This window comes from Lathamus discolor, chromosome 6 (assembly GCF_037157495.1).
Source record: "Lathamus discolor isolate bLatDis1 chromosome 6, bLatDis1.hap1, whole genome shotgun sequence".
Classification (NCBI taxonomy): Eukaryota; Metazoa; Chordata; class Aves; order Psittaciformes; family Psittacidae; genus Lathamus; species Lathamus discolor.
This window is the reverse complement of record NC_088889.1, coordinates 17,573,095-17,587,017: the sequence shown is the minus strand read 5'-3', so window position 1 is coordinate 17,587,017 and position 13,923 is coordinate 17,573,095. Positions and strand designations below refer to the sequence as shown.

The 13,923-nt window shown below is 38.8% G+C and overlaps 1 protein-coding gene across 7 annotated transcripts in view; it reads right to left on the bottom strand.

Annotated features, from left to right (window-relative positions):
* Positions 1 to 13,923, bottom strand: part of PCNX1 (pecanex 1) — a 91,181-nt gene that overhangs the window by 15,331 nt on the left and 61,927 nt on the right. For all 7 annotated transcript variants that reach the window (XM_065685931.1, XM_065685932.1, XM_065685934.1 and 4 more), the window contains 11 exons: positions 12,706 to 12,856; positions 11,349 to 11,490; positions 9,787 to 9,964; positions 9,289 to 9,397; positions 8,719 to 8,848; positions 7,649 to 7,707; positions 6,739 to 6,954; positions 5,210 to 5,463; positions 4,035 to 4,265; positions 2,135 to 2,235; positions 746 to 896 (listed from right to left, as the gene is read on the bottom strand). In XM_065685931.1, coding sequence (XP_065542003.1) covers positions 746 to 896; positions 2,135 to 2,235; positions 4,035 to 4,265; positions 5,210 to 5,463; positions 6,739 to 6,954; positions 7,649 to 7,707; positions 8,719 to 8,848; positions 9,289 to 9,397; positions 9,787 to 9,964; positions 11,349 to 11,490; positions 12,706 to 12,856 — 1,722 coding nt within the window. The remainder of the gene's footprint in view (positions 1 to 745; positions 897 to 2,134; positions 2,236 to 4,034; positions 4,266 to 5,209; positions 5,464 to 6,738; positions 6,955 to 7,648; positions 7,708 to 8,718; positions 8,849 to 9,288; positions 9,398 to 9,786; positions 9,965 to 11,348; positions 11,491 to 12,705; positions 12,857 to 13,923) is intronic.

The following is a 13,923-nucleotide window of genomic DNA, read 5'->3' as shown; positions in this document are numbered from 1 at the left end:
GGCGAGCTTGTTACATGGAGTTGATTCAACCAATACCAGTTCTTGGGGGGGGGGGAGGGGGCACTTTGAGACTCTGCAATGAAGGCTAAGAAAGAAGCTTTTTTAAGTGCAACTATGATTTACCTATTTACTTTGATTTTCAAGCAACCTGTTCTTCTAGAATGTCAATGCTTTTGTCCCCTCACAGAGGGCCTATCTTTCAAGTACATATTTTCTCATACTTGCCGAGGTTAGTTCACAGATGGCCTGGACAGAATTTGCGATTACTCATCTTTACCCTCACTTCACTATAAAAACCAATCCCAATTTCAGCTTATTGAAAAATCAACCTTCTCATTCTCACCTAAACCTTACTAATAGCATCAGTGAGTAATTCCAAAGTGTCTGTTACTAAAACACTTCAAAGAAAAGAGAACAAGAAAAGCAACTTCCATTGGAGGAGAGGACTGTGCAGCTTTAAATGGCACAATAACCTTTTAAACCAATTACATCTATGTGGGGAGGGGCAAGAGTGCAGCAAACTATCAGAGATGCTGTTCATAAGGGAATAATCTCTAGATGAATATGAAACAGGGCTTGACATATTCTCTGAACATCTGATGTAATTTTGAAGCTTGAGCACAAACTGCATTCTCTTTTCCTCAGTATCACTCTTCCTCTTTTTGCTCTCTCCCAGTTTACTTTTAAAATAACAACTGCACAGAAATAAAAAGAACTGCACACATCCTCCTGTGTAATCTCTCACCTGATGTAGCTTAAGTGACATCCGTATTCCAGGAACCACTACTTTCCTCAGCAGTTCCATGTCAGCAAAGATCCATTCATCTCTAATTGAAGATATACGAAAATCACCCTTAAATAGGGCATGCAGGCCATACAAGAAGGACTCCAGATTACTGTTGAGGGTGGGGGAAAGGAAAACAAGCAAACATGACAAATATTAATAGCAATACAAACATATCCACAAGTTCATCACTGACAAGAGCAAAAAATACCAAACTGAACAAAAATTCACATATTCTTCTCCATAAGTATAACTTACAGGATAAGAGAGGGAGAACAGAACATAAGAGTAAGGATGTGTGTATAAGCAAAGCTTGGACAATAGTTGTTTATATGCACTGAGCAAGTAACAAATAAATCATACATGCAATAATCTCTTTACACAGACTAAAGTAAAGAGGAACACTGTGAGGAAAGCCTGACTTTATTATGAATATTTATAAAGGGAATACTTCTCAGGGAATATAACACCACAATGGATCAGTTAAGGAGACAATGTAGCTTCAGTTGTGCATGCTTTAGTATAATATGAAAATCATGACAACTCTGTCTTACTGAAAGGCATCAATCATTCCTTTTACTACCCTAACTTAGAAATGTGAGATCAAATATGTTATGATCACTCTTGCCGCTGCATATCTGCAAGACCTTCAGGGGGCAATTGGCTGATACCTAAAAGAATTAGTCAACAGGTTCCCTGAAAGCAAAGCAGAACAGGTTTCACAGTCAGCACCAAGCTGGCCAAGGGCTTCCACATCCATTTATGCTTCTGTTTTCTTTTTAAACCATCACCTCGTGATTTCTTTAAATGTACAACTACATTTTATATAGGCTTTCTAAATTAAGTTGAGGCTGTTAATCTGCAAGGAAGAGATTGCCATATGATGACAGAGTTGAGCTGAAGATGATTTGTAGAAAACGCAGCTGCTTGCCACAGAGCCAGCTGAACTGTGAAACTTACACACAATGGTCTGATCTAACTTGCATCAAGATGTGTGTTCCTCATGTTAAGAAGCTGTCCTCTTCTTCACCCTGTTTCCATACAGGGCACATACTTGAAGGATATGGAGCTTACTTTTAGAACTCAGCCAGTTTCCATCAGTTATGTAACTGGTTCTTACCCACACCAGAATTCCTATCTTGTTCACTAAAACAAAATATTCAAGTTCTCCTTTATTTGCTGTTCTTTGGTTACATTTCACTGGCTGATGTAACACAGGCAAGTTGCATATCTGCCCAGTTTAAGGAAAGATGATACTTAGCATCTTTTTCTTTTCTAAAGAGGTACTTGATACCTAACCTAGGAAGCCAGAAGGATTTTGAGGAAGGGAAGCTTACAACATTTTATTACCTTGACATGTGATGTGAAGCTGTTCCCAATGCTCTCCGCCCTAGAACACACAGTCCATAACACAATGTCACCAGGGGCGAGTCTTTACTTGCATCCAGTGGCTTGTAATAACAAAAGAGGGAAAAAAAAGGAATAATCAGGTAAAAAAAGTAAAAGAATGGCCACAGAAAAGCTGTTCTGCCAGCAGGTAAAAAGACCCAAACACATGCAAAGGTACACAAACTCAAGTGTTGTGTATGTAACTACCAAACCAGTTCCTCTTGCTTGGACTTTCAACAGGAGGTTGGTTTTGTTTTTTTGTTTTTTTTTTTTTTTTTTTTTTTTAAGGTTTTGCAAGTCCATAAAATACTTGCAGAGGCAGACACACACATACTATGTTTGAAGTAAGACAAATCCTAAGCTTAAGAGTTGCACACATTCCTCATGGATACTGTGTATCTTGTATGCAAACTGCCAATAGCAAAATTATGGGGCTAAGACAATAACATTCTCCTGCAGCAAGTTTGCTGATGACGCCAAGCTGTGTGGTTCGGTTGATACGCTGGAGGGAAGGAATGCCATCCAGAGGCACCTTGACACACTTGAGAGCTGGCCAATGCCAACCTTACGAAGTTCAACCAAGCCAAGTGCAAGGTCCAGCACCTGGGCTGGGGCAATCCCAGGCACAGCTACAGGTTGGGAGGAGAAGAGGTTCAGAGTAGCCCTGTGGAGAAGGACCTGGGGGTGTTGGTTGATGAGAAAATGAACATGAGCTAGTTTCAGTGTGTGCTCCCAGCCCAGAAAGCCAACCGTATCCTGGGCTGCATCAAAAGAAGCGTGAGGCACTGGAAACGGGTTGCCCAAGGAAGTTGTGAATATTGCATCCCTGGCAGTGTTCAAAGCCAGGTTGGTCAGAGACTCGGGTGACATGGTCTAATGTCAGGCATCTCTGCCTATGGCAGTGGGCATTGGAACTAGATGATCTTAAGGTCCTTTCCAACCCAAACCAGTCCGTGATTCTATAATATTTTTAGTCAATAAAGTGGATTTTCACTTATTGGTTAGGAGTACATAATTCTGAGTTTTCAGGAAACTTCCCTGGCCTATAGCTTTACTCAGGGAGAACTCAGCCTCAGCTCAAAGCCATTAGTAACTGTATAGGGTATATAATGCCCTAGATAACAGAAGCATTCATCTAAGTGATTAAACCTGATTTTCAATACTTTAACAAAATATTTCACAAGACTGTACTTAGAAGGAAGCAATTTTCTTCAGCTATTGTTTGTCATGTGACTGCAGAACACTAAGTCTCACACCTGTTAAAGCAGGCTTCTAATTAATCCTTTACCTCCAAAGTAAAACTGAACTCTTAAGTCTCACATTCCAAATTACAATTATATTCCTGACCCTTTAATCTCATTATTCTCAAAGGCAACACTAATTTGACTTGACCACACAGAGGTTTTTGTATACAGTAAGAAGTCACAGCATTCCTCTACAAATGTACTAAAGTTTCTGCTTAAAAGGTGGAAGGATTTGGAGAGAGGAAAAGGGTAAATATGGGATGATCATTTTCACAAGCCAACAATTCCAGTGGTCCAAAGGAACTGTACAGTGACCACTAAGAAAGAAGCAGTTGCTCTTACAAGCTGGCAACAGGTAAGTTAGGGTTGATTTGTAAACTCTTTTGTAGGTAGATAAATGCCCGACTAAGGTTCAAGCTGGTAAATAAAAATTCATTAATGAACAGATTAAATCACAGACTGCTTACAGAATTTATTTGAACTCACATCTCAAGAGCAGAACAAAGCCAGTAAACTTTAATATTCAATTAAAAATCTCATTTATTTTCAAAAATCAGTATTAAGCAGCCTGCAGGTCAAACCAACAGAGCGCACTTTCCTCACACATCCATACTCACCTTTTCTCTTCGAGAGCAGCAATATTCTATCCAGTTCAAATATATCATACAGAAACTCTCTCTTGAGATCCCTGCTAGCCGGTGGTCATAATCCTCATCAATATTGGGGTTAAATGTTGGGTCTACATCAACGTAATTGCGGTCTGTGCACAACCGCAGTCCTTCCTGCATTGTCTCATTAGCTAACCATTCCTCTAGCTTAGGGGATGTTGTGACATAATAGATGATTCCCTGAAACAGCAGTAGTTAAAAATATGAGTCAGTATTGCAATAAAATAAGAGCCAGCAATCTCAACTGTTTCAACTCATTTGCATTATTTTCTTGGTGATGAACAAACCTGATACAGAGTAGCATTTATTTAGCTCACAGATGCAGCAAATTTACACAGAAAACAATACAGGTTTGCATGCAGACATGTTATTCAAAGACTCTTGAGCATCCACTGAAGGAATAAATAAAGGAGAAAAGGATGGGACAGGATTCTCACTGTAATTTTGCAGAAAAACAAATACAGAGGATTTTTTATCTAGTTAACATAGAGGCTTAGACATTGAATTTCTAAATAATTCCAAGGCTAAGTAAATGACAAGACAGTTTTAACATCCCCATGCTTGGGGAGAGGGGAGGAAGAATGGGAAAACAACTTCTGTGTGAATAAGTATCTTGGAAATATTTCAAATTAAAAATTTTCAGCTCTTAAAGAGGGTAGCTTATAAAATATCTCAATTAGTCAACTGATTATCTGAAGGGATCTGAGGCCTGGAGTCCTCTTACAATTCTAGGACCGCGATTTTTTTGTATTTAAAAAAGAAAGAACAAACTGTTTTGGACAGTTTTTAAAGACCAACACTTTTTTCCTGGAGAAAGCCACTCTATTTAACTTCTCTTAACTATTTACAACACAGCTGTTATGTCTGGGTAACAGCTTTCCAGTTACTACTGCAGCTTCAGCTAGAAAGACTACAGAGTCATTGTCCTGCTCATGCATCAGAGTATCAAATAATCATCAGGACAGCAAACTCTGCTCTCCTTTAGTGAAGGTATTCATACACCTGTAATAGGTATCACATTCTGTGATCCTTATATGAAAGGCGCTGGAAGTCCAAGACATTAAGCAGTTTCCAGGTGTAATCCAGCCTACCCTCCCCAAGGGTTGTACTGATCTGAATCATACCTTCACATAATAAGTGGTGAGAATTTTCCGGAGATCAAAGACTTGAAGCATGGAAGCCGCACTGTTGTCTGTAATGCTGTAACCCTCCAGAACATACTTTGTCACAAGTACTTCCCAAGCCAGCCAACGCTGCCCAAAGGCAGCATTAAAAGAAAGCATGTGAGGAAGGTGGCCAGGTTCACAGCAACAAAAACCTTCATCTTCCTCAACCCCTTCAGTGATGGCCTCTACTTCTCGTTGCTGGCAATAAGTCCCTTAGGAGAAAGCAGAGAAAGAAGAAAGAGTTGAACACTTTTTATGATTGACTTAATGTTGAGATGTGTTTGAGAGTGTTTAAAATACCACCCATCTCCAATTATGTTTCCGTAGCACCAAGTGACCTATCTGCTGTTAAACACAAGATTTGGACAGCTTGCTTAATCACTCACAGAATCACAGAATCCCAAGGGTTGGAAGGGACCTAAAAAGATCATCTAGTCCAACCCCCCTGCAAGAGCAGGGTAACCTACAGTACATCACACAGGAACTTGTCCAGGCGGGCCTTGAATATCTCCAGTGTAGGAGACTCCACAACCCCCCTGGGCAACCTGTTCCAGTGCTCTGTCACTCTTACAGTAAAGAAGTTCTTCCTGATGTTAACGTGGAACTTCCTATGTTCCAGTTTACACCCATTGCCCCTTGTCCTATCACTGGATATCACTGAAAAAAGCCTAGCTCCATCATCCTGACACCTACCCTTCACATATTTGTAAACATTAATGAGGTCACCCCTCAGTCTCCTCTTTTGCAAGCTAAAGAGACCCAGCTCCCTCAGCCTCTCCTCATAAGGGAGATGTTCCACTCCCTTAATCATCTTTGTGGCTCTGCGCTGGACTCCTTCAAGCAATTCCCTGTCCTTCTTGAACAGAGGGGCCCAGAACTGGACGCAATATTCCAGATGCGGCCTCACCAAGGCTGAGTAGAGGGGGAGGAGAACCTCTCTTGACCTACTAACCACTCCCTTTCTAATGCACCCTAAGATGCCATTTGCCTTCTTGGCCACAAGAGCACATTGCTGGCTCATGGTCATCCTCCTATCCACCAGGACCCCCAGGTCCCATTCCCCTTCACTACTTTCCAGCAGGTCAACCCCCAACCTGTACTGGTACATGGGGTTGTTCTTCCCCAGATGCAAGACTCTACACTTGCCCTTGTTAAATGTCATCAAGTTTCTCCCCGCCCAACTCTCCAGCCTGTCCAGGTCTCGCTGAATGGCAGCACAGTCCTCTGGTGTGTCAGCCACATTTTTATTAGGTGTATCTAATAATCAATTACAGTAGCCATATTGCACTAAAACAGAAACAGATATAGCATCAACTCTGCTAGAGTAAGCTAGTTTTCCCCTCACAAAAGACACAAGCATGAAGCAGCCCTACAGCCCCTTTTCAAAGCAATTCCTTTACAGGTTGGAACTGGAAATAACTTAAGTTTCCAAAGCAGAATTCCACTTTTTAATACAGACAGCTAAGGAAAGAGTGTAACACACTCACCTCTGAATTCAAGCCCCCTCAGCTGGAAGGTGACCAAGCCATTTCCTATCTCTATAAGGTGTACTAGTGCATTGAGGTAGTCAGAGGCTAGGATGAAGCAGTCCCCAGTACTATAGTTTCCCCACCGACCCAACAACAAGTCTCCACACAGGCTGTGCTGAAGGGAACGTGTTAAATGTTCATAGAAGATAGAATTCAGGTTGTTATCATCTGAACCTGCAGGAAGATTGGATGTGGGTTATTACCTGAACCTGCAGAAGAACATGAAGCTTGAATGTCAGGTATCACTTCACATTCCATCCTTCACTTTTTCTTAACACTGTTTCAAGGTCATTCTCTACACACACAACCCCCTTAATGGACAACTCCAAGTGAATGCTAAGTGACATTTAGTATTTTTGAACCAGTTTTTTCCCCTTAGTAACTCCTCCATTTTCCAAATTACTCCTCCAGTTCCACTCTTGCATCTCCCACCAATCTATTCCACACAAAGGGCAAAAGCAAATGAGCACAGAATTATCTTGGTAATGACTGTGTACTGTACATCACTATGACATTGAGACTCCCTCAGATAACATTTACCTTTTTAAAAATCACTTTAAGGCTAAAAAGTGAAACAGCTTAATGCAGATGATTGTAAGTAAAGCAGTAAAGCACAGACACAAATGTAAGGGGGAAACAAGAAAAAGTTCTAGGAGTGTCTAATGAATAAAGAAGAATGAGATGATGGAGGAGAAAACAATAGACAGAAAGGTTGGGCAGAGTTGAAGAAGATCAAAGGCAAACTGATCATGAATCCTATAAAGACCCTATAACACAATCCCCTCCTCTCCCTGCCCCACCCACCCACAACTGCTTCACCCCAAAAAACCCAACCCAAACCACAGAAAACTCAGACTACAAAAGGCACCTGGATTTCGATCAAGCTGTGAAGCCAGTCTTGTATTTGAGTGATCCACACGCTTTGTACTGAAAAATCATAAAATAAAGCATACTTAACACAAAATGTATGGCTGCAAGAAAATCTAAGGGAAGAAATAACTAACAGAATAAAACCTGATAAAAATTATCCCCACTGAAAGTTTCAAAAAGTTGTTTAAAATTACTTTATATGCAAATTTGCTGCTCTTCTCATATGTAAAAGTATTTTCTGTTTTCTGATCCAATACCTAATAAAGTTTGCCCACAGTAGGCAGCCATAGAATAATATTTAGCTTTAGAGATAATAAATGTATGCATTTTCTTAGATAAATATCATAAGCTTTAGATGTGACAAAGTTAAAAAAATTAAAGCGGCACAGCTGACATTTCAGTGGACTTTACTGAAAAGGAAATTTTCAGAAAGTTATTTCACTGGCTGAAGTTACAACTTTAAAGAGTTAAAGTAATACCAGGAACACTGTGTTTAAACTGTTCCAGTGTTAGAATGAAAAAAAAAAAAAAAGCAATAAAGCAGTGAAATGAAGAATTCTCCACAAATACCAGAACTATCCATTCATCTTGCCCTATGCTGTTTTAACATTCTACTGGTCTAATCTACAAAAATATTGGACTTCAGACAAATAAAGAAGGTATCATCTGACATGAAAAATCTTTTACTACTGATCTCACCTTCAAAGTTGATTTACTTTCAAGATTTTTATATTGAGGTTAGCCAGTTTTAGTTGTGAAACAAGCAGTAATGAACACAGGCCAAATACAGTTACAGACTGCCCCTCAAAACCTTCTTGTACATAAATTCACTTCTTTTACTCAAGAAGCTAATGTTGCTAGTATAAAAACCAGCTGCTACAGCATTTCAGAAGCAAGTTCATTGAAAACTCTCAGTGCTATAAACTGGGAAAACAAAGCAGCACATGGAGAGGTAAAAAGTAAAAAAGGCAAATGCACCCCTCAAACAAAAACACCAACAACCCCCCAAAACCAATACATTTGTACAGAAAAACAAAAGGGCAAACTTAAAGGTTTTATTTCACCTACTTGTAGTCTCTTTCCCAGAATTTAACAGGTCTGGCATACGAAGTGATGAATATTGCACTTCCCAGAAAAGGATTCAGTGGAGTAGAGAAGAAAGCTGACACAGCTGCTTGGACAAACAACATTGCAGAATCTGTAGGATAACAGAATTAAGGAAAGCAAAGCAACAACTACTGTTGTTCAAGCTCCTGTGATAGTACCCGGAACAGACAACACCACCAATTAAGACCAAAACAGTATCTCCAGAATTTTTACACAACAAAGCATCTTTACAGTATCTTCAGCAATAAGGGGAATATTTTGTTTTTAAACATAGAAATAAGTGAAAATTTGGCAGTAGACACTGTGGTCATTCTTTTCCTCCTACAGAGAATCCTCTCTCAACACTCCATTCAAACCAGTCTACAGAAGCATTGTAGCAAGGCAGAAAGTATGAACAATTTTTGATAAATACTCACTAGACAAACCCGTTCCTTCAGTAGCTTTAGACCATACCATACAATTCATTACAATGCAACGTTCAGAAGTTATAATACATGACTTTAGGAAAACGTCTGCATTTTCAAAGGATACGTGGCACAGCAAAGGGCTGGGCAAAAGCATGGAAGGCAGATCCCCATGTGATCTGCCAGGGAGCAATGTAAGTATATACAAACCTCAATTTATAAAAGAGTTCCCAAAGCTACAGGGAAAAAAAGAGAGAAGAGAATAATTTAGTGACTTGGCTAACAATCAACATGCTTTGCAGTACACAAATATCCTGAGGATTTTACTGGTCACCCTAAAGTTCTCACTGGTCTACCAGAAACCTTGAGACACAAAAACAATGTAATAATAAAACAAGTATCTTTAACATGCAATTCATTGCTCTGCTACCAGAAACTAATGAGATGTTTAGAAGGTCACGTCTGCTTTCTCAAGAAAACAAGTGCTTTGGGAAGAGAAGTCTTAGCTGTCTCACAGCATATTGGTTACAGTACCAATAGGACCGATGTTTACCTATCAAGTTAGGGCTATCTGATTTCCCTTTTGGGTGACCTGAGACACCTAGAAAGAGAGAGTTAAAGTTACCTTGCTGAAGAGTATGGACATGAAGAAGAGATCTAGCAGCATGGTCTCAGTAAAACTTTTGTAATCAAAAGTAAAGAACAGCACTGTGAAAATAACAGTGACATACTGGCACGTTGGGCTACTGAATGATGAACGCAGTAACTTCAAGCCAGCTATTGTGATCATTAAAGCGCCCAACCTGTATAAGAAATTCACACAAAACAGTTACTTATCTCCTGTCCAAAAGGGCTTTAAAGACCACCTAAATTGTTACTGTCATGCATTGCCAATCTCTTCAAAATCAAGCTTTAGATTTATGTTTGCTTTTGGAGTTTTGTAGGGGGGTGGCTGGGTAGGGTTTAATTTGTTGGGTTATTTTAAAGACAACCTCAGATTATTTGTATTTAAAGGCTACTATCCTAATCTTTCTAACAGTATTCTCAAACCAGTGTTCATGGATTAGCATTATTTATAAGACTTGCTAAATCAGGAGGCAAAATATCCTTGTATTCTGAACAGAAAATCTGGTTTTTAATTTAGGTTATGAATATTGAGATGCAAAAATGCCAGCACTGCTACAGATTAATCAGAAGAGGATGTTAATGAACACTGGATTATCACCGTTTCCTCATGACTATATACTGCTCTAGTTTATATTGGCAGAACCACGACTTAATGATAAACTTCGTAATATTCTTTTTCAGAGATAGTAACTGACAGATCAAAGGGTTATAAAAATAATGTCAATGCAATGGCAACATTCCTTCCAAAGGTCTTGTAGTGACAAGAGTAATGAACCCAAAGAAAAAAATTAATAGATCCAGGGATTATTAAGCTTAAAATCAAAACAAAAAACACCACAAAACACCCCAAAACAACCCCACACTCAAAGAATCTCCTCCCTCCCCCTGGTACTCCATTTTGTGTCAAGATTTATTTTCTCTGCAACACTTCTGCTCTTAATCAATAGAACTTCAAAAAGAGGTACTTGGTCTCTGTTCTTGGAGGCAAAAATGCAGGACCTATTATTGAGCTCTCATTTGTTAAGACAGTCACATACTTGGGGGATTATAGCTAAGGCTCAATTTAAGACACAGGATGCAATTCCATCTGGATACAGATTATACTCAGGGGCCACAAGGCCTGGGGAGTTTCTTGAGAGCAGAAAGCTGCAGAGGGGCTGTAAACTGACATACCAACTCAGGAAACATTACTCAAGTCATAAATTTGCATCTGACAGAATACCAGAACATATTGTTGCTGTCTTAAACTTGCAGTCTCAATATATTAGACTGAAGATCAAAAAGGAAATTCAGATATCACACTACTAGATAATTCTGCAACCTAAAATCTTTACAGTGCATGCTATGAATTGGGTTCCTAGTTTAAGACTGTAATATTCCATTCGATTTAAATCAGCAAAGTGACTTGGTTTTATAAGAGCTTTCAAATAAAGAAAAATTTGTTACCTTAGTTTAAAGGCAATAGTATTAACTGTCTCCACACTGAGGCCAGAACTCGCTATTTAACTTCCCACCACAGAAGACATACTCAGATTACTTGAGATAGCCTCTTCTACTTACTCAGTATCCAGTTTCTTTGGACTAGCAATATTCTTAGCGCTGCTACTAAGCTCATTGAGGACTATCAGTGGATAGATAACATTCTTCTCTATGAAAAGGAGCCAAATATGAAGTTTCTCAAACCACATAACATGTGCAGCACCTATCAAGATATATTAAAAAGAAGTCAGATTGCACCGTCAAATCCAACTTAGTTAGCAGAATAAAGATTCTTGATCCAAGTGATTTGTGGAGCCAAACGCTAACTGTATTTTCACACTGGACTTGCCTAAATTTATCTAACCAAAATAAAGAGAAGCTCTTGTTAAGCTACTGTTGGCAGTCCCAGTAGAGTTTTTGCACTGTTACACACCTATACAAAACATATTACAGTTCACAAGCTACTTGCTTTCTGCACACGGCAGAACACAAACCGGGTTGTCACCTCTTCAATAATTTCAACATTGATACTGATGAAGCTACCTGACACATTCTCTCATGCAAAAGGATGTTTTCCAACCATACTCAAACCAAAAGATTTCTGGTTTATGACTACAATATAGAAGAGTACATGTAACCTGCCAACACAGATGTCTGAGACATCAGAACTTCTTTCAGACTTCCACAGCAATTGCAAAATACATAACAGGACTGCTGTATTTCAAAGTAATGCAAGTGTAGATGATGAGAAAATTTATTTTACGAAGTGGAATAGACAAATGCAACTGCACATGCCTAGATGAGCCCCAACAAAAACTGAAGTTCCTTTCCTATGTCAGATGCCATAAGGACTATCACTCACAGACACAGCATAAATTCTCAAAGCTGCAGGGATCAAACTGGGAAGTGCTACAAACTTATATTTAACATTACTGGACAGGACTTCCAACTTTCCTGAAAACACTGCTACATATGGAAATACTGAAGTCAAGTATCAGCAGAAGGGCACCAACTGCAGCTTCTATAGTTTAACAGATTAAAAAAAACCCAAAATCCTAATGCATACAATTATACTACTGCACTTGTCACTTATTCCTCCAAATAGTTTAGCATATTAAAACTACTGTTCATAATTCTCTGCTTCTAGAAACAGCAGAATGTTTGCTTTCTTTTCACTACTGAGTTACCTTGAAAACTAACTGAAAAGAAAAATCAAAAGTGGCTTCAGTTGTTTATAAGCCATTTCTGACAGAAACTTTTTCTGCTTGCTGTTAGCAATAAAAACGTCGCAACAGTGGAAACTAAGACATTTCTAGATTAGATGTCATTAAACACTCAAGAGGTAAGAATAACAAAAAGAGATTAAGTGCATCAACAGGTAACTTGAGTTGGTCAGCAACTACAGCAAGTACAAAAATGTGTCATGAATTATACTTACTTCGGACTTCAAACTGATAGTATTCCTTGGTTTTCAGCAGTGGGTGAGAAAAGCAATGCCAAGGAAGTTGCTTTCGGAGTTGAGGCAGAACATAATGGGTCACAAAGCCTACTGTACCCACCAATGCATAGAGAACATAACTTAAAATAGGCTAAAAAGAAGAAATGAAGAAATCAAGGTTTGTGGTTTATAAACAAAATCATTCACTAATAAATGTAATACCTGTTCAAGCATCTAGGCAGGTGCTCCTGGTAATAGTAAGTTGGCAACCTATTTGTTCATGAGTAGCTGTACTACCCACTTTCAAATACTTAGTGAAAATTTGTTTTCTAAGCATTTCTTATTTGATCTTAAAGTAAAAATAGTACACCAGTCTTCCTTCATAGGCCATTGCTTCCGAACCATCTGCATTGCATTTTATAAATGATACAACCATTATCCCTTAAAGGCCGAACCCAATTTACATATTCATCTGCTGGATAAAAGGAAGTATGAGCCTAAGGAAAAATAAATCATTAATCTTCTATTCTCTTGAGAAGGTGGTGAATAAGAAGACCCCAACAAAACCAAACTCTTCCACAGAAACCACAAAATACTGCTGTATTAAAGTGGTATGAAGACTAGATTTCACAGTAGCACTTCCCAGACATCAAAATTTTCTCTAAATTTCTAGATGTATCATAACAAAATTAGAATTGCATTACTTTGTTATAAGTTCTTGATTCAGAAATTCTGTGAAGCTTAAGCCTATAGAACTAGTGAAGAGCATATAGACAAGTTTTCCAAACATGGGAGAAAGCAACATTTGGGTGGAATGCGGAAGTCCAGCCATACAACAGAAGAGATATTTTCCTTAGAAGTAAAACTAGTACATCTGGTTAAATAGGACACTTCACCTGAAAACCTGAAGCTAAACACATATGCTTTTTAAAATTAGTTTCTCTAACTGCAGGCACCAGCAGGAGAATAAAATCCTTCAAAAATAAACACAGGAAACTTTCATTTGCCTGACAGAAGGCTGTTCATGAACTGATAGTTCCATTACAGGAATACCAAAACAAGAAACTTAGTAAGTGCAATGCTTTAGGTAAATGCCTCTACTTATGAACACAGGATCTGGTCCCATGTTATCATTATCACATAGGTGTCATATATACACATAAAAGCATCTGAAGCAGTAGTATTAGCTAGACTGATAAAAAACTCAAAGGCTCACTG